Source organism: Bemisia tabaci, unplaced genomic scaffold (assembly GCF_918797505.1).
Source record: "Bemisia tabaci unplaced genomic scaffold, PGI_BMITA_v3".
NCBI lineage: Eukaryota > Metazoa > Arthropoda > Insecta > Hemiptera > Aleyrodidae > Bemisia > Bemisia tabaci.
In genome coordinates, this window is record NW_027311745.1 from 137,207 (window position 1) to 156,941 (window position 19,735).

The 19,735-nt window shown below is 43.3% G+C and overlaps 6 protein-coding genes and 1 pseudogene across 6 annotated transcripts; 3 read left to right on the plus strand and 4 right to left on the minus strand.

Moving 5' to 3' along the window:
* Positions 1-1,770: 1,770 nt before the first annotated feature.
* LOC109036815 (histone H2B) lies at positions 1,771-2,236 on the minus strand. The gene has a single exon (XM_019051191.2). The coding sequence runs from the start codon at positions 2,196-2,198 to the stop codon at positions 1,827-1,829; it is 372 nt and encodes a 123-aa protein (XP_018906736.1). The 5' UTR covers positions 2,199-2,236; the 3' UTR covers positions 1,771-1,826.
* Positions 2,237-3,948: 1,712 nt separating this feature from the next.
* Positions 3,949-4,427, minus strand: LOC140225810 (histone H2A). The gene has a single exon (XM_072305754.1). The coding sequence runs from the start codon at positions 4,378-4,380 to the stop codon at positions 4,006-4,008; it is 375 nt and encodes a 124-aa protein (XP_072161855.1). The 5' UTR covers positions 4,381-4,427; the 3' UTR covers positions 3,949-4,005.
* A 2,337-nt stretch (positions 4,428-6,764) lies between these two features.
* LOC140225809 (histone H3) lies at positions 6,765-7,297 on the plus strand. The gene has a single exon (XM_072305753.1). It carries the CDS (start codon positions 6,833-6,835, stop codon positions 7,241-7,243), a length of 411 nt encoding a protein of 136 aa, XP_072161854.1. The 5' UTR covers positions 6,765-6,832; the 3' UTR covers positions 7,244-7,297.
* A 3,606-nt stretch (positions 7,298-10,903) lies between these two features.
* LOC140225817 (U1 spliceosomal RNA) lies at positions 10,904-11,032 on the minus strand (annotated as a pseudogene).
* Positions 11,033-13,980: 2,948 nt separating this feature from the next.
* Positions 13,981-14,498, minus strand: LOC109036814 (histone H3). Its single transcript, XM_019051190.2, has one exon. The coding sequence runs from the start codon at positions 14,443-14,445 to the stop codon at positions 14,035-14,037; it is 411 nt and encodes a 136-aa protein (XP_018906735.1). The 5' UTR covers positions 14,446-14,498; the 3' UTR covers positions 13,981-14,034.
* A 2,352-nt stretch (positions 14,499-16,850) lies between these two features.
* Positions 16,851-17,325, plus strand: LOC109036816 (histone H2A). Its single transcript, XM_019051192.2, has one exon. The coding sequence runs from the start codon at positions 16,894-16,896 to the stop codon at positions 17,266-17,268; it is 375 nt and encodes a 124-aa protein (XP_018906737.1). The 5' UTR covers positions 16,851-16,893; the 3' UTR covers positions 17,269-17,325.
* Positions 17,326-19,028: 1,703 nt separating this feature from the next.
* Positions 19,029-19,503, plus strand: LOC140225807 (histone H2B). The gene has a single exon (XM_072305750.1). It carries the CDS (start codon positions 19,076-19,078, stop codon positions 19,445-19,447), a length of 372 nt encoding a protein of 123 aa, XP_072161851.1. The 5' UTR covers positions 19,029-19,075; the 3' UTR covers positions 19,448-19,503.
* The last annotated feature ends 232 nt before the right edge of the window (positions 19,504-19,735 follow it).

Here is a 19,735-nt window from a genome sequence, read left to right on the forward strand (position 1 = left end):
TATTTATAAATAAAACTAAACTGATTATAAAGAAAACAAGATTATTAATGTAATTAGAATCTAAAATTAAAACACCAAAAATAACAACTAAACAACATTTACTTATAAATCCCAGAAAATAAAGAAATCCAGCAATCCCTAGTCCAGAAGTAAACACTATAAATTTTTCAGCCAAACTCACCTGACTTACCCGATCCTTCTTCCGCCAGTACCACGAGGAGTACATCTACATGTAGTGCCCATTCGAGGCAAATGTGCGTTTTGGAGCTCACCATTTCAATTAAGGGGTTCAACTGACGAGGCGCATACGTGTGGAGTCGCTGGAAAATCGAGATAATAAGCGATTTCAACTATAGTCGGACCACATTTTGCACCAAGGAAACATTTTTGAAACAACATATAAATCATCGGTTTTCGGTTTCCCTGTGCAGGAAGGTGCTTTCATGGAAGAGCCAGAGATTGTGGTTCCTTATTGCAAATTATTATCCAGTTATTCTTGAAATATAATCGTGACAAATTCGCTGACAAAATCCAATTTTTAAGCATCCGATGTGAGTTCAAACTTCCTTTCTCCATGTAATTTTTTGTATCAGCGCAGTGGTATATGGGATTCCCGCTCGCCGCGCACTCTCGCGCCAACGTACGCAACTGCTTGCTCACGGCTCAACTTCTGCTTCAATTCTTCCCTATTCAGTCGGGCCTAGCTTTGAACTTTGAGATCGCACGAGATTAAGTCATTCCTTTGACTCCGATCTTTGGGTTCGTGATGGACAGAGAGTAAGAGGGTTAGAGGCCCGACTCAATGATAGAAAACTGAAACAGAAGTTGAAGAAGTTGCGTACGTTGACACGAGAGCGCGCTAGTACCTACAGCTCGCTCATTGGTCAGTGATGACCAGAGTTAAGAAATTTCATGAAAGATTATAAAAAGAAATTTCATTTAACACGCAGAATTCAGGATTAAACCCTTGAAACTTATGAATCTCCTTAAGTTCATTTATAGGAACGTGGTAAACTGTGAAAGGGACCTTTAGAAATGCCCAGAAAGTTGAGTAAAACAGCAAAAACATAATTTTGAATTTTTTATCTTAAATTTTGGTTGAACACACAGCCGTACCGGTTGAACACCAAAATAAATTTTACGGATAAAGTAAGACGTTAGCTTACATATTTGGAGCAAAACAAATTTCTTGACTATAAAGAATCCTAGTACCCCCTAATAGTATATCTTTCTTTTTTGGTACAAAAGGGAGGGATCTTGAACTATCTTTGAAACAATTTAAATGATTTTTTCATTTGTCTCTGGTTTTTTCAGAAATTATCAGTTTGAAATTTGAGGTTATGGTCCCCGGTCCCCCTCCCCATGATGAGCCAGAACTGCCAGAAGAGAAAGAGTAGTGAGAGAAGGCCAGAAGAGAAGAGCTGAGAGAAGACCGCGCTCCAACTGGTCTAATTGACGAATATTATTCTCTTTGAAAATAGAAACAAATTCTGTTAGAAAAAATAAGCATTTTTGACATTTTGTCGGTCGAAAGAAATTTCATTCGATGAAATTTCTTTTAGCAACTCTGGTGATGACGCTAACTATTGCAAATCTATTAACGAGTTGCAGATGCTAACGCGCTGTCGCGTCGACGTACGCAACTTCTTGCTTTCATGGCAAACTTGACACTTGTGTTTCAGGAGGTTTTCCCTATCCAAGTATCCAATCGCACGCTCTTACCTTCCATACTCTCTGATGATGAACTGGATGGGTCAAAGTGCTCGTAAATTTGGTGGCCCTGAAAAGGGCCGTTTTAAAGTGTGGAGCCGGATGAAGAGCAAAATCTACTTCGAGCTGGTGTACTTGGTGACAGCCTTGGTTCCTTCCGAGACGGCGTGCTTGGCCAATTCTCCGGGGAGGAGGAGCCTGACAGCGGTCTGGATCTCCCGGGAGGTGATGGTGGACCTCTTGTTGTAGTGGGAGAGACGGCTAGCTTCGGCGGCGATACGCTCGAAGATATCGTTGACGAAGGAGTTCATGATAGACATAGCCTTGGAGGAAACTCCGGTGTCGGGGTGGACTTGCTTCAAGACTTTGTAGATGTAGATGGCGTAGGATTCCTTCCTCCTGCGCTTCTTCTTCTTGTCACCCTTGGTGATGTTCTTCTGGGCTTTGCCCGCTTTCTTCACTGCCTTACCACTTGCTTTCGGTGCCATTGCGTCACTCTGTTCGATCTGCAAACGAATGACTGACTTAGCTCGGCTCGGGTTTTTATATACGACGGGCCGCCTCGCCGCGCCCAATCCCGAGCGGTCTAGCCGGCTCGCGGTGGGGCGCCAGGTGCTTGCCCATTTCCCCTCTCTACTCTTTTGTCCTCTCCGGTGGCGGGCTCGTATAATATTCCGTTGTACGTTCAGCGCAGACCGCTCAGTCGTAGAGTTCATTATAAATTCCGTATTTAAGGTTCTCATGCGCTACCTTCCCTATCATGAGTACCTCAGCCCGGCGATTACTTTTGTTGCGGACGTTTCGTTCTATGCCGTAAACTGTCCCGGAGTTGATCTACTCAGCCTCAGCCCGAAAAATTCATTCAAAATTTTTCGAAGACTGACCGGGACGCATTCAGAAAAAAGGAACCAGCGCGATTATAGTGCTTTCAAAATCGTGCAACTTCTTCTTTACTTTTAAAAATACTCAGTAAATGTACAGCTTTAAAATTCACATAATTATTTTCCCTTAAAATCAACAATTCTTTTTGGTTGGAAACGAAAACTATTTATTGCGCTGGTTCCTTTTTTACTAAATGCGATCCGATTAATGTACCTTTGTTGCGGACGTTTCGTTCTACGCCGTAAACTGTCCCGGAGTTGGTCTGCTCAGCTCAAAAAAATCATTAATTCCTCAAGTGAGTTTACGGTTAAAATTTCAACATTAAATAATTTATTGTGAAAACTCCCGTCAGATCCATAGAGCACATATGAACCGAGTTCATCAGAAAGGAACCAACCCACATCTTTGAAAAAATCGAGTTGAGGATGTTTTTGAGTTCCTCTAGTTTTATATTTTCTTCTGCCAAAAATTCAAAGTCGAAAAAAAAATATTAGTTTGTGAAATGAGGCGTTAAAGTTTACTTTCTACACTGAGTCTTTTGGAGGAATAACTCGAAATCCAAGCCAGGACCAATCTGCAGTTACTAGATCGTTGGTAGTGAATGCTGATTACTGATTATTCCGGTCCAAACCTTGAAAATCACTGGTCTAAACATGCCTTCAGAAGAACAGAAAAACGTTGCGAAACTAGGAATTTGAAATGAAAAGTGAACTTTCATACCAGTAAATGAAGATCTTTAGTATCCTGTGTCCAAAGTTTTACCGTTCACAAAGTTGATTTTTAAATTTCCTCAAGGAAAAAAATTGTCCATGGACGATTTTAGAGACAACGCTCAAAGACCGTCGGTTGATTGATTATACAGTGCAGTGCAGCAGTGAGTGGAAACACATACACGTACAAGTTAGGTTGCTATATTTACGGCAGAGAGTATAGAAGGTTAGAGCCCGACTGGATAGGGAAGAATTGAAACAGAAGTTGAGCCGTGAGCAAGCAGTTGCGTACGTTGGCGCGAGAGTGCGCGGCGAGCGGGAATGCCGTGAGCAAGCAGTTGCGTACATTGGCGCGAGAGTGCGCGGCGAGCGGGAGTCCCATACCACTGCGCGCTGATTGGTTAAGCGAGAGTTGCGGACGGACGATGTATAAAAAATTGCCTATGTGGAGGTGATCCGGCAGCAACATACCCGCCGCTAGTCACTGGAAAAGAGTAGAAAATAGTAGTTGCGTACGTTGCCAGCGAGCGCTTCTTTTTCAATTACCTAGCATTGCGTCGGACCCTTATTAACCTTCTCTTCTCTTCTATACTCTCCGATTTACGGAGAGCACATTACTTATTCTGCTACCTAAGTTGCTCGATAATTTGGTGGCCCTGAAAAGGGCCGTTTTAAAGTGAAGAGACGAATGGAGAAAGTGAACTTATGCTTTCTTCTCGGTCTTCTTGGGCAGAAGTACAGCTTGGATGTTGGGCAGAACACCTCCTTGGGCGATGGTGACGCCAGAGAGAAGCTTGTTTAATTCTTCATCGTTACGGATTGCAAGTTGCAAGTGACGGGGGATGATCCTAGTCTTCTTGTTGTCACGAGCGGCGTTACCAGCCAACTCGAGAACTTCAGCGGCCAAGTATTCCATGACAGCGGCTAAGTAGACGGGAGCTCCGGCACCAACACGCTCGGCGTAGTTTCCTTTGCGGAGCAGACGGTGGATACGTCCAACAGGGAATTGGAGCCCAGCACGGGATGAACGAGTCTTGGACTTGCCCTTAGTCTTTCCTCCTTTACCTCTTCCAGACATGTTGAGTTAAGCGTTTAGATCTGCTGCGTGTCGAGAGAGCGAAACGAATGACCACAAGGGCTGAAGCTTGGGTATTTATACCTGCGCGACTGCCTTCCGGCAGCCAATGGGAGGAGCGCGGCTAGCAACTTCGATCGTGTGAGGGGTCGCCACAGCAGGCGCGTCACACAGGTCCTTGTTCCTCGGCGTTTCAACGAGCACAGCTGCTCGCCTCCTCATAACTTATTCCATTTAATTGAACAGAGGCTTTGCGCACATCACGGAATAAAATCCGGACAAAAATGAAATGATGAATGAACCATGGTCACTATGGTGAATGAACTGAAATTGAAGCCGACCTAGTTGCGGTACTCGTTCGATTTCTGAGTTCAGTCCTTTGGTAAGGCGAGTCACTGCACTGCCTCATGAGTCCATCTATACAGTTAAATCCGCACAATTTTCCCCTCACATTTAAATTTAATTTCTGATTTCAGAGCGTAGCAACTTAGTAAACTCCACCAGGGAGTGAAAGAGAGATAATCTTGATGTGTTGCATCAATTTGATTTCTGAACGTCTAAGCGGAGAGGTTAGGCGCGGAAGTGAAATGGTTGCATTTGATACTCAATAAGCATAAAACTTTCTTGAACCAAATAATTAGAATTTCTTAGACCACTTATATATCTAATAGCTTCCTTATGAGTATTGTAATTTGCAATGTAAGGCCGTCTACAAAATTTTATACATTCAGGGCGGAGAGCTCATGAGTTTTCAATGTATTGGGAACAATAACTCATCAATCCACAAGCTCTTCTCGTTCCTTCCTCATTAAATGCTTCCCATTTATTTAAATGCTGATAGATAGATACGCAGATGGATAGAATTTACTGACGCATACAGCCTATAGTAAAAAAGCTCTGGCACAAGTCAAATTTACAATTTATACAACAATACACCGTATTCGATACGGGTTCGATGTGTCGTTTGGTTCAAAACAATAGAACATAACCTCAAACCAAACTGTAAGGATTTAAGTTGGAAAAGCTGAAAATGAGAAATTTCCTGACAATTTCACTTTGAATTGGCATTTGGTAGTGTGGTACTCAAAAGAATAAAAAATCTGTTACAAAAGACCCGTTCTTTCAGATTTCTGAATTTACTTTTGAGGCTATGTTTATGTTTTGCACCAATCGATATCGATACAATCTCACCTGTTTGATGTATCGAATACGATCAATTACAGTAATTTAAACAAAAGGAATTACACAGGTTCTTCGACAAATTCTTTTAGACTACAATAGGCCTTATATTTGAGTTTTATTTTCAATTGGTTAAGGAATATGTTCAATTTGCTGCGCAAGGTGTTGAAAAACGTTATCGCTTGATATTTCATTAATTTACTCTCCCTAGTTGCTACAATATTATTGTTCATGAAGCAATGTCTGGTGCCATATCCATGATATCCATGATTAGGGTTCATTCTGTCAATCGTTAGAATGTCAGTACGTATACCTTCATTGATAGTCTCATAAATGTACAGGGAAGGAACCCTCAAAATACCCTTTTCTGAAAATAAAGTTCTACAATGATAATTGTAAGGTTTGTTACAATTACAAATAATCCTGATAATTTTCTTTTGTAAGAGGAAGACATCGTCCAACTTGGGGAACATCCCCAGGTAGGTAGTTATCCCATGTTTCAATACGGAGTTAAATAATAATAATCTGAACAATTGAGCAAATCTGAAACAAGTCTGGTTAGTCTTCTGATTGGATAGAGGGTTTTTTGAATTTTTTTTTTTAACATACTGAACATGATCCTGCCAATTTAAATTCTTTTTGAACTTTTAAGGACTCTGTATTTTATGACATACTGAAGATTTCCAGACAAATGTTTGTTCAAAAGCTGAACATTGTTGTAAATGCCATCGGGTGATGTACATTTCTACTGAGAATTCTTACTTGCAGGAGAGACGAATTATTTCGTATGATATAACATTACGGAACTAATCAGAATTTCAAGCTACGTAAGAACATTTGGACTACATTTTGCAATAAGGAACTATAAATTTTAGCCCGGTTTAAAAACAGCGTATGTGCCATTGGTTTCCCCATGCACAAAAGTGTTTTTTTCAGATGAGCCAGAATTTATAGTTCCAAATTGCAAAATTCAGTCCATTTGACTGTCGGTCTAGGCCACAGGCATTTTGTCGAGTTAGTACTACTTTATTTACGATTTGATTACTGTTTGGGCGATTTTACTTACTATTCGCCTGCGATGTACTGAAAACCCCCCGCCGCTCGCAGGATTACCGGTTTTCAAATCGAGCGCCACTGCGAAAGGCTCCCATTGGGCGCTGTTCGACTGGGGAGCGAAATTGGCGGGAAGTTCTACTATAAATACTCGGAGCACCCTCCATGCGCCACTATTCCGTTGATTCATTCTGAGTCGTCGCTCGCACTCGCACCGTGAACCATGGCACGTACCAAGCAAACCGCTCGTAAGTCCACCGGAGGTAAGGCCCCTCGCAAGCAATTGGCCACCAAAGCCGCCCGCAAGAGTGCACCCGCCACTGGTGGCGTCAAGAAACCTCACCGTTACAGGCCCGGAACCGTCGCCCTGCGTGAAATCCGTCGTTACCAGAAGAGCACCGAGCTTCTTATCCGCAAGCTGCCCTTCCAGCGTCTCGTCCGTGAAATCGCTCAGGACTTCAAGACCGACCTCCGTTTCCAGAGCTCAGCCGTCCTCGCCCTTCAGGAAGCTAGCGAAGCTTACCTTGTTGGTCTCTTCGAAGACACCAACTTGTGTGCAATCCACGCCAAGCGTGTCACTATCATGCCCAAGGACATTCAACTGGCTCGCCGCATCCGTGGAGAACGTGCCTAAGCGCTTTCACTGTCCGTGCATCATTTTAAAACGGCCCTTTTCAGGGCCACCAAATCGCAGAGCAACCCCGCGCCCCTACAGGGGCCCTACCTTAGGGATGTCGATACCCAGGGAAGTATCGATACTCGGTATCGATACTGTCCCGCAGTCCCGACTCCCAAAAATCAAGGCGGATAAAGAATGGTGGTCGCATCTCGTACCCTCTTGACGTCACGATTGTAAACAAACCCAACTGCGGAGTTAGGGGGTTTGAGGTTTACGCTGCACTCTAACGCTATAAGGTATTGTATAGTCACTTATCATTGTAAGTATTTCTGGCGTTGATATCCCGAATTTAAAGTGAAATTACTGTGGTGTATTTTATTTTGCTATCTTTATCAGTAAATAATTTAAAAACCGTGAGAGGTTTTTTTTTTTTTTTTTTTTTTTTTTTTTAATATTTCTTAATTTTGCCATGGGTACCTGATTATCAATATAATTTTTCGGGGGATCCCCCGGACCGCCTTGTCTGGGGGGAGTCCTCCCTTCCCATCCCCGACCCCCTCTCCGTTTTTCCAATTTTCACACTTGTCTCCCAAATTTCCGAAAGTACAAATTTCTCCTGGAAGCATCAAAAAGAAGAATGATTGGACGTATGTATGTGTAAAGTCGCTTTTATAGCGCTCTTTGGCGCTCTGCGACCCCTAGCCGCCAAAGTCCCCTATCCTCCCAAAGCCCTTCAGGGAGTTGACAAACCCTCATTTCTTCTAAAATCCCCTGTCGCCACCCTTTCACTGGGCGTCCCCTTCGTCTCCTTCCAGGAGGAACCCAATCAAGCAACTTCTTTGGCAGCCTTTCGTCCGTCATTCTATTGACATGACCATACCAGACAAGCTGTCTGGTCATGACGTCGAATATGATGTCATTTTCGACTCCCATGATCTGACGCACTCTTTCATTGCGGACCCGATCTCTCCTAGAAATTCCAGCAGACCTCCTCCAGAAATCCATCTCCGTTGCTCTTAGCATCCCCTTTGTCCGCTCCTTCAGCTGCCAAACTTCACATCCATATGTAAGAATACTCTTGACTACAACGTCGTAAATTCTCCTCTTGTTCTCCTTGGAAATCCGAGGGTCCCAGAGGATTCCATTTAACATCGCTGTAGCCTTCCTTGCCAGGGTGTTTCTTTCCTTAATCGCTTGATCAGTTCTTCCATCCTGGGTCAACCGCACTCCCAAGTACTTATAGTGCTCGCAGCCTTTGATCTGCTGCCCATCCTCCAACTCAATGCTTTGCTGATCACCGCCAAAAGTCATCTTCTCAGATTTGGATATGCTGACTTCCAGACCCCACTTCCGATACTCTTCTACTAACTTGCGCATCATGTATTCCGCGTCGTCTTGATCTTGAGCAACCACCACCTGGTCATCAGCAAAGCACAGAGTGAACAGAGTTTCAAGATCACCCAAGGGGACACCCATACCAGAACATTTCTTTTTCCATTCTTTTAGCACGCACTCGAGATAAATTTTAAATAATGTTGGCGACAAACAACATCCCTGTTTTAAACCCTTAGTAACATAAAATCCCGCTGACAACCCCCCATGGCACTTAATTTTGGTAAAACTCCCTTTATAAAATCGCTTAACAGCGTCAATCAACCCCCCGTTAAAATTCGATTTTTCCAAGGCCTCCCAAAGTTTCACCAACGGCACACTGTCATACGCTTTCTGGAGATCCACAAAAATTAAATGCAGCTCCTGAGCTACGGCCATTTTCTTCTCAATGACCTGGACAATAACAAAGAGGTGATCTATCGTAGACCTGCCAGCTCGAAAACCAGCCTGCTCCTCTGCTTCGTGATCTTGCCATTTGCCATGATTGGACGTTATTTCCAAATTTCTAAGGAAAAACTACCGCATTACAGCTCTCAAAAATCCGAAATATACTAAGTCCAAAATGATAGGTCCAGTTTCGTCAGAAAGTTGCACATGTGCGTGAAGGCCGGAACGAGCCCATCGGGTACATTTCTTTAAACACAAATTTCAGCCAGAAATATTAAACATTAGAATGATTGTAACTTCCTTGCAAATTCTCAGTAAAAATTAACTCAGACTACGATCTGAAAGCGTTTCATTAGGAAGGAAAACTCATAATTCCGTTTGGAAGTTGTATGAGCCTCGCGCCGCGGCATCGCATCGGGTACACTTCGGGTACATTTCAAATCGCGCGGTAAAAGCCCGTACCCTCTGCACGTCACACATCTTTAAGATGGCAGCCAAAATCGAAATGCGACCACCATTCTTTATCCGCCTTGCCCAAAAATTACGCGCCCGTATGGAATGATTTCCGTAACCCTTGCGCGGGGGAGCGCTGCAGTCGCGGGCGGGTGACTGATTCGCGGGGGGGAGACATTCTGGCGGGGGGGCGTATGTGAATCGCGCGCGGGCACCACTGTTGTGCGCGAGGGTGACTGATCCGGGGGAGGGGGCCATTGTTTCGATTCATCGAAGAATCGATACACTACAGTGTTGCCAAGCCTATACACCAAATTTTCATGTCTATGGTTTTGAAATGGACATTACAAGTTCGAGTTTGTTCTGAAGATGGAAGAAGAAGAAGTTACTGTTGTTTGTTTACATAGTTCACGAGGAATATGGGGTTAGGTTTTATGCTTCAAATTTATGCTGACTTTAATTTCGTGGATTACTGAATATCATAATACGTAATTTGGTGAAATTAAACGCCTATTGATTTGGAGATGGCTGCTATTGGGGGAATAGGTAAGTACGTAGAACTAATTTTATTTTATCGCTGACAGTCTTCCGGAACTGTAATTTGGGCAGCCCAAAACATTGCCATAGCAGATAACGTAAACAATCTGTAATCAACGTAATCAAACAGTTAGAACATGATTTTCTGTTGAATGGCGTTGTAAACTGATATGAATTTTGTCGACTCATTTTTTTCCCTAAACCTACGAAACACCAAGGAGGCCATTTCTTGGACTTTGGACATGAAACGACTTAATCTGTTTTTCCACAACCATACATCATTGCACCAATATTTTTATATAGGTATTGGAAGAACTTTCAGACATTATCTTCCATAAAATTATAATGTTTCAATATAGCGATGTGTAAGATTGTTTACGTTATCTGCTGTGGCAATGTTTTGGGCTACCCAAATTACAGTTCCGGAAGACTGTCAGCGATAAAATAAAATTAGTTCACGTACTTACGTATTCCCTCATTAGCAGCCATCTCCAAATCAATAGGCGTTTAATTTCACCAAATTACGTATTAAGATATTCAGTAATTCACGAAATTAAAGTCAGCATAAATTTGAAGCATAAAACCTAACCCCATATTCCTCGTGAACTATGTAAACAAACAACAGTAACTTCTTCTTCTTCCATCTTCAGAACAAACTCGAACTTGTAATGTCCATTTCAAAACCATAGACATGAAAATTTGGTGTATAAGCTTGGCAACACTGTAGTGTATCGATTCTTCGATGAATCGAAACAATGGCCCCCTCCCCCGGATCAGTCACCCTCGCGCACAACAGTGGTGCCCGCGCGCGATTCACATACGCCCCCCCGCCAGAATGTCTCCCCCCCGCGAATCAGTCACCCGCCCGCGACTGCAGCGCTCCCCCGCGCAAGGGTTACGGAAATCATTCCATACGCCCGAGGTATCTACATTTGAGATACTCGCAGGGGTCAGCCCGACCGGAGTGCAATGGAAGGGCCTCGCCCTGGGGGAACCGCCTTCTTGATCACGGTAGCCCCCACGCCAGGTAAGTATGAAGGTGGAAGGGTCACTACTGGATACCCGTGTAAAGAGAAACTCTTTCCTCCACCGAGAGTGTTGCAAATTTATTCGGCTTGTTTTGATGCTTCAAAGTTTTTCAAGATACATTTTTTCGCTTTTTTGACTGAACAATTGGATCCCTCTACGAAAAACATGATGAAACCGTAGCTTCGAACAGATTAAATTCTAAAAAATAAATCAGAAATCGAGACAAGAAGTAGATCGAAAAGATCGAGTCGTCGTGCACATGCTACAAAATGCCCTCAGCAATAACTGCGCCAAACAGCCGCACGGAGCGCTGGGTTGCACGGACGGTAGATTGTGCTGTTCACTTCCAGAGGGAGTCTCTTCCGACAAGCGCGATTTTTAAATGCTGCGTGCGTGATCCGACAGTTCGTAGGATCGTACTGTTTCCTTAAAATGGCTTTCCTTTCTCACATTTGGTGTCGATTCGCCAAAAATGTGCTCGCAATTGTAAATCCTCGAATCATTCCTAACCGGGAACAGCTCCCGAAGTCGCCTAAGGTTTGCATTCGAATTAAGGGAAGTTTAAAGAGATCCGTCCATTTTAGAGAGTCCCCCATTTCAGACGACATTTTTGACAACTCTCCAGTAGAATTTGACCATTAAGCTTAGAAGATGGACCCATGCGAGGGATTATTACAATGATTTGCCTCCGAAAAAATTAACGAGAAAAACGCTCTCCCCACATGTAATATGTGCTTCAAATGTGCTTTTGATGAAAACATTTTTATTTACATTGCACACGGATAACGGTACATATAGAAACTGTAGTTTGGTGGTGGCCTACGAAAAAACGTAACACATTGCGGATCGGTCGTTCGAGAGGCGGGCGGGGTTCCCATTGAACTGAAATGCAAAATTGAAAGGTCGGAAATTTTTGTGAGTCATATCATGAAATTTCGTGAAGCTGTGAAAAATATGAGTCTCATCTCTCATATTTTCAAGGGCTGAGCATGGAAAGTAACACGGAAACACACCAGAAAGCAAAACCCCCATTTTTTTGCCGTAAAATGTCGAACCTTATTTTTCAATGTAAAATACCACATACGCACGAAAAATTAAAAAAATCGACGCCGACTTCCGCTCGAGATTTTTTTCATATCAACCCGGGACTCCTCCGACGCGATCTGCACTTAGAACGACGATTTGAAGGGATATTCAGTAAAAAATAATAATAAAAAAAAAAAAATAAAATAAAACAATTTTTTAAAAGAAAATCTGGACATCTAGTCGGTGCCGAATTTCTTTGTTTTCCGTGGTGCCTATTCGTCTCTAAAAAAACACATATCCTCGATAGAAAGGTCCGACTGCACTGCTAATAATTGAGATTTTTAATTGTATAATGTTTTAATAAAAGGGAGAACGTAGATCACTTTAATGTGAGGGTGCCATTGACAAGTCTCATAAGTCATAAGCCGAGGGTCATATTCATGGATTTCCGGCACTTCAGGTCCTGCACTAGTAGGCGGCGGCGCAACTGTTGACGGAAGGAGGAGTTCCAGAAATTTTTTACTGATAAGTGAAACTTCAAGGGCGGAGGCATTATTTGATCGTTTTGACTTTTTTGGCACGAACAAATTTTGTCTCCTTAGAGTTTTTGCAGACCCATAAAAATTATAGATTTAATATTTATCCTAAAATTCACTTATTCGAATTTACGACGCCTAGATATCAGATCGGGCTTTGGAATTCACGTGCATTGCCGAGGTGCGGACTTGATACTTGAGGTAGGGTAGGGATGTCGATACTTATCCGATACTTGCAAAGTATCGATACTTTCGATCGATACTTAACGATACTCGGTATCGATACTCCACGATATCGATACCATGCAGTATCGATGCCAAGACCCCAGTATCGACGGTATCGATACTTAATCTGATTTGGCCATGAAGAAGGCCTCTTTTTCTTTTTTAAAAAATTCTCTCCCCACTATTTCACCTTCATGATGCACTGTGACAAACGACGGAGTAATCAAGTTTCTCAAGATGATTATACTTCAATAAAAATGGTAAAAGCTCAGTTCGATAACTGTAGTTAAGGGCTCAAAATAGTTGACTAAGGACGCGAACAGGGCTTTTTCGAGAGAGGCGTAAATCTGGCGGAATTTAACGGCCGACAGACACATGCACACTCAGAATCCCGGCATAATTCAGAAATAGTATCGATGGTATCGATACCTCATAAGTATCGAAACTTCAGCTCGATGATCGATACCGGTATCGATGCTTAGAGTCGATACCAGTATCGATACCGAGTATCGATACTTCCCTGGGTATCGACATCCCTAAGGTAGGGCCCCTGTAGGGGCGCGGGGTTGCTCTGCGATAGGGATGTCGATACTTATCCGATACTTGCAAAGTATCGATACTTTACGATACTCGGCATCGATACTCCACGATATCGATACCATGCAGTATCGATGCCAAGACCCCAGTATCGACGGTATCGATACTTAATCTGATTTGGCCATGAAAAAGGCCTCTTTTTCTTTTTTAAAAAATTCTCTCCCCACTATTTCACCTTCATGATGCACTGTGACAAACGACGGAGTAATCAAGTTTCTCAAAATGATTATACTTCCATAAAAATGTTAAAAGCTCAGTTCGATAAGTGTAGTTAAAGGCTCAAAATAGTTGACTAAGGACGCGAACAGGGCTTTTTCGAGAGAGGCGGAATCTGGCGGATCTGGCGGAATTTAACGGCCGACAGACATACGCACACTCAGAATCCCGGCATAATTCAGAAATAGTATCGATGGTATCGATACCTCATAAGTATCGAAACTTCAGCTCGATGATCGATACCGGTATCGATGCTTAGAGTCGATACCAGTATCGATACCGAGTATCGATACTTCCCTGGGTATCGACATCCCTAAGGTAGGGCCCCTGTAGGGGCGCGGGGTTGCTCTGCGATTTGGTGGCCCTGAAAAGGGCCGTTTTAAAATGATGCACGGACAGTGAAAGCGCTTAGGCACGTTCTCCACGGATGCGGCGAGCCAGTTGAATGTCCTTGGGCATGATAGTGACACGCTTGGCGTGGATTGCACACAAGTTGGTGTCTTCGAAGAGACCAACAAGGTAAGCTTCGCTAGCTTCCTGAAGGGCGAGGACGGCTGAGCTCTGGAAACGGAGGTCGGTCTTGAAGTCCTGAGCGATTTCACGGACGAGACGCTGGAAGGGCAGCTTGCGGATAAGAAGCTCGGTGCTCTTCTGGTAACGACGGATTTCACGCAGGGCGACGGTTCCGGGCCTGTAACGGTGAGGTTTCTTGACGCCACCAGTGGCGGGTGCACTCTTGCGGGCGGCTTTGGTGGCCAATTGCTTGCGAGGGGCCTTACCTCCGGTGGACTTACGAGCGGTTTGCTTGGTACGTGCCATGGTTCACGGTGCGAGTGCGAGCGACGACTCAGAATGAATCAACGGAATAGTGGCGCATGGAGGGTGCTCCGAGTATTTATAGTAGAACTTCCCGCCAATTTCGCTCCCCAGTCGAACAGCGCCCAATGGGAGCCTTTCGCAGTGGCGCTCGATTTGAAAACCGGTAATCCTGCGAGCGGCGGGGGGTTTTCAGTACATCGCAGGCGAATAGTAAGTAAAATCGCCCAAACAGTAATCAAATCGTAAATAAAGTAGTACTAACTCGACAAAATGCCTGTGGCCTAGACCGACAGTCAAATGGACTGAATTTTGCAATTTGGAACTATAAATTCTGGCTCATCTGAAAAAAACACTTTTGTGCATGGGGAAACCAATGGCACATACGCTGTTTTTAAACCGGGCTAAAATTTATAGTTCCTTATTGCAAAATGTAGTCCAAATGTTCTTACGTAGCTTGAAATTCTGATTAGTTCCGTAATGTTATATCATACGAAATAATTCGTCTCTCCTGCAAGTAAGAATTCTCAGTAGAAATGTACATCACCCGATGGCATTTACAACAATGTTCAGCTTTTGAACAAACATTTGTCTGGAAATCTTCAGTATGTCATAAAATACAGAGTCCTTAAAAGTTCAAAAAGAATTTAAATTGGCAGGATCATGTTCAGTATGTTAAAAAAAAAATTCAAAAAACCCTCTATCCAATCAGAAGACTAACCAGACTTGTTTCAGATTTGCTCAATTGTTCAGATTATTATTATTTAACTCCGTATTGAAACATGGGATAACTACCTACCTGGGGATGTTCCCCAAGTTGGACGATGTCTTCCTCTTACAAAAGAAAATTATCAGGATTATTTGTAATTGTAACAAACCTTACAATTATCATTGTAGAACTTTATTTTCAGAAAAGGGTATTTTGAGGGTTCCTTCCCTGTACATTTATGAGACTATCAATGAAGGTATACGTACTGACATTCTAACGATTGACAGAATGAACCCTAATCATGGATATCATGGATATGGCACCAGACATTGCTTCATGAACAATAATATTGTAGCAACTAGGGAGAGTAAATTAATGAAATATCAAGCGATAACGTTTTTCAACACCTTGCGCAGCAAATTGAACATATTCCTTAACCAATTGAAAATAAAACTCAAATATAAGGCCTATTGTAGTCTAAAAGAATTTGTCGAAGAACCTGTGTAATTCCTTTTGTTTAAATTACTGTAATTGATCGTATTCGATACATCAAACAGGTGAGATTGTATCGATATCGATTGGTGCAAAACATAAACATAGCCTCAAAAGTAAATTCAGAAATCTGAAAGAACGGGTCTTTTGTAACAGATTTTTTATTCTTTTGAGTACCACACTACCAAATGCCAATTCAAAGTGAAATTGTCAGGAAATTTCTCATTTTCAGCTTTTCCAACTTAAATCCTTACAGTTTGGTTTGAGGTTATGTTCTATTGTTTTGAACCAAACGACACATCGAACCCGTATCGAATACGGTGTATTGTTGTATAAATTGTAAATTTGACTTGTGCCAGAGCTTTTTTACTATAGGCTGTATGCGTCAGTAAATTCTATCCATCTGCGTATCTATCTATCAGCATTTAAATAAATGGGAAGCATTTAATGAGGAAGGAACGAGAAGAGCTTGTGGATTGATGAGTTATTGTTCCCAATACATTGAAAACTCATGAGCTCTCCGCCCTGAATGTATAAAATTTTGTAGACGGCCTTACATTGCAAATTACAATACTCATAAGGAAGCTATTAGATATATAAGTGGTCTAAGAAATTCTAATTATTTGGTTCAAGAAAGTTTTATGCTTATTGAGTATCAAATGCAACCATTTCACTTCCGCGCCTAACCTCTCCGCTTAGACGTTCAGAAATCAAATTGATGCAACACATCAAGATTATCTCTCTTTCACTCCCTGGTGGAGTTTACTAAGTTGCTACGCTCTGAAATCAGAAATTAAATTTAAATGTGAGGGGAAAATTGTGCGGATTTAACTGTATAGATGGACTCATGAGGCAGTGCAGTGACTCGCCTTACCAAAGGACTGAACTCAGAAATCGAACGAGTACCGCAACTAGGTCGGCTTCAATTTCAGTTCATTCACCATAGTGACCATGGTTCATTCATCATTTCATTTTTGTCCGGATTTTATTCCGTGATGTGCGCAAAGCCTCTGTTCAATTAAATGGAATAAGTTATGAGGAGGCGAGCAGCTGTGCTCGTTGAAACGCCGAGGAACAAGGACCTGTGTGACGCCTGCTGTGCGACCCCTCACACGATCGAAGTTGCTAGCCGCGCTCCTCCCATTGGCTGCCGGAAGGCAGTCGCGCAGGTATAAATACCCAAGCTTCAGCACTTGTGGTCATTCGTTTCGCTCTCTCGACACGCAGCAGATCTAAACGCTTAACTCAACATGTCTGGAAGAGGTAAAGGAGGAAAGACTAAGGGCAAGTCCAAGACTCGTTCATCCCGTGCTGGGCTCCAATTCCCTGTTGGACGTATCCACCGTCTGCTCCGCAAAGGAAACTACGCCGAGCGTGTTGGTGCCGGAGCTCCCGTCTACTTAGCCGCTGTCATGGAATACTTGGCCGCTGAAGTTCTCGAGTTGGCTGGTAACGCCGCTCGTGACAACAAGAAGACTAGGATCATCCCCCGTCACTTGCAACTTGCAATCCGTAACGATGAAGAATTAAACAAGCTTCTCTCTGGCGTCACCATCGCCCAAGGAGGTGTTCTGCCCAACATCCAAGCTGTACTTCTGCCCAAGAAGACCGAGAAGAAAGCATAAGTTCACTTTCTCCATTCGTCTCTTCACTTTAAAACGGCCCTTTTCAGGGCCACCAAATTATCGAGCAACTTAGGTAGCAGAATAAGTAATGTGCTCTCCGTAAATCGGAGAGTATAGAAGAGAAGAGAAGGTTAATAAGGGTCCGACGCAATGCTAGGTAATTGAAAAAGAAGCGCTCGCTGGCAACGTACGCAACTACTATTTTCTACTCTTTTCCAGTGACTAGCGGCGGGTATGTTGCTGCCGGATCACCTCCACATAGGCAATTTTTTATACATCGTCCGTCCGCAACTCTCGCTTAACCAATCAGCGCGCAGTGGTATGGGACTCCCGCTCGCCGCGCACTCTCGCGCCAATGTACGCAACTGCTTGCTCACGGCATTCCCGCTCGCCGCGCACTCTCGCGCCAACGTACGCAACTGCTTGCTCACGGCTCAACTTCTGTTTCAATTCTTCCCTATCCAGTCGGGCTCTAACCTTCTATACTCTCTGCCGTAAATATAGCAACCTAACTTGTACGTGTATGTGTTTCCACTCACTGCTGCACTGCACTGTATAATCAATCAACCGACGGTCTTTGAGCGTTGTCTCTAAAATCGTCCATGGACAATTTTTTTCCTTGAGGAAATTTAAAAATCAACTTTGTGAACGGTAAAACTTTGGACACAGGATACTAAAGATCTTCATTTACTGGTATGAAAGTTCACTTTTCATTTCAAATTCCTAGTTTCGCAACGTTTTTCTGTTCTTCTGAAGGCATGTTTAGACCAGTGATTTTCAAGGTTTGGACCGGAATAATCAGTAATCAGCATTCACTACCAACGATCTAGTAACTGCAGATTGGTCCTGGCTTGGATTTCGAGTTATTCCTCCAAAAGACTCAGTGTAGAAAGTAAACTTTAACGCCTCATTTCACAAACTAATATTTTTTTTTCGACTTTGAATTTTTGGCAGAAGAAAATATAAAACTAGAGGAACTCAAAAACATCCTCAACTCGATTTTTTCAAAGATGTGGGTTGGTTCCTTTCTGATGAACTCGGTTCATATGTGCTCTATGGATCTGACGGGAGTTTTCACAATAAATTATTTAATGTTGAAATTTTAACCGTAAACTCACTTGAGGAATTAATGATTTTTTTGAGCTGAGCAGACCAACTCCGGGACAGTTTACGGCGTAGAACGAAACGTCCGCAACAAAGGTACATTAATCGGATCGCATTTAGTAAAAAAGGAACCAGCGCAATAAATAGTTTTCGTTTCCAACCAAAAAGAATTGTTGATTTTAAGGGAAAATAATTATGTGAATTTTAAAGCTGTACATTTACTGAGTATTTTTAAAAGTAAAGAAGAAGTTGCACGATTTTGAAAGCACTATAATCGCGCTGGTTCCTTTTTTCTGAATGCGTCCCGGTCAGTCTTCGAAAAATTTTGAATGAATTTTTCGGGCTGAGGCTGAGTAGATCAACTCCGGGACAGTTTACGGCATAGAACGAAACGTCCGCAACAAAAGTAATCGCCGGGCTGAGGTACTCATGATAGGGAAGGTAGCGCATGAGAACCTTAAATACGGAATTTATAATGAACTCTACGACTGAGCGGTCTGCGCTGAACGTACAACGGAATATTATACGAGCCCGCCACCGGAGAGGACAAAAGAGTAGAGAGGGGAAATGGGCAAGCACCTGGCGCCCCACCGCGAGCCGGCTAGACCGCTCGGGATTGGGCGCGGCGAGGCGGCCCGTCGTATATAAAAACCCGAGCCGAGCTAAGTCAGTCATTCGTTTGCAGATCGAACAGAGTGACGCAATGGCACCGAAAGCAAGTGGTAAGGCAGTGAAGAAAGCGGGCAAAGCCCAGAAGAACATCACCAAGGGTGACAAGAAGAAGAAGCGCAGGAGGAAGGAATCCTACGCCATCTACATCTACAAAGTCTTGAAGCAAGTCCACCCCGACACCGGAGTTTCCTCCAAGGCTATGTCTATCATGAACTCCTTCGTCAACGATATCTTCGAGCGTATCGCCGCCGAAGCTAGCCGTCTCTCCCACTACAACAAGAGGTCCACCATCACCTCCCGGGAGATCCAGACCGCTGTCAGGCTCCTCCTCCCCGGAGAATTGGCCAAGCACGCCGTCTCGGAAGGAACCAAGGCTGTCACCAAGTACACCAGCTCGAAGTAGATTTTGCTCTTCATCCGGCTCCACACTTTAAAACGGCCCTTTTCAGGGCCACCAAATTTACGAGCACTTTGACCCATCCAGTTCATCATCAGAGAGTATGGAAGGTAAGAGCGTGCGATTGGATACTTGGATAGGGAAAACCTCCTGAAACACAAGTGTCAAGTTTGCCATGAAAGCAAGAAGTTGCGTACGTCGACGCGACAGCGCGTTAGCATCTGCAACTCGTTAATAGATTTGCAATAGTTAGCGTCATCACCAGAGTTGCTAAAAGAAATTTCATCGAATGAA

What these genes read in the sequence shown, in the direction of transcription:
- LOC109036816 (XM_019051192.2), top strand. Translation starts at nt 16,894, where the DNA reads ATGTCTGGAAGAGGTAAAGGAGGAAAGACTAAGGGCAAGTCCAAGACT.
- LOC109036814 (XM_019051190.2), bottom strand. Translation starts at nt 14,445, where the DNA reads ATGGCACGTACCAAGCAAACCGCTCGTAAGTCCACCGGAGGTAAGGCC.
- LOC140225807 (XM_072305750.1), top strand. Translation starts at nt 19,076, where the DNA reads ATGGCACCGAAAGCAAGTGGTAAGGCAGTGAAGAAAGCGGGCAAAGCC.
- LOC140225810 (XM_072305754.1), bottom strand. Translation starts at nt 4,380, where the DNA reads ATGTCTGGAAGAGGTAAAGGAGGAAAGACTAAGGGCAAGTCCAAGACT.
- LOC140225809 (XM_072305753.1), top strand. Translation starts at nt 6,833, where the DNA reads ATGGCACGTACCAAGCAAACCGCTCGTAAGTCCACCGGAGGTAAGGCC.
- LOC109036815 (XM_019051191.2), bottom strand. Translation starts at nt 2,198, where the DNA reads ATGGCACCGAAAGCAAGTGGTAAGGCAGTGAAGAAAGCGGGCAAAGCC.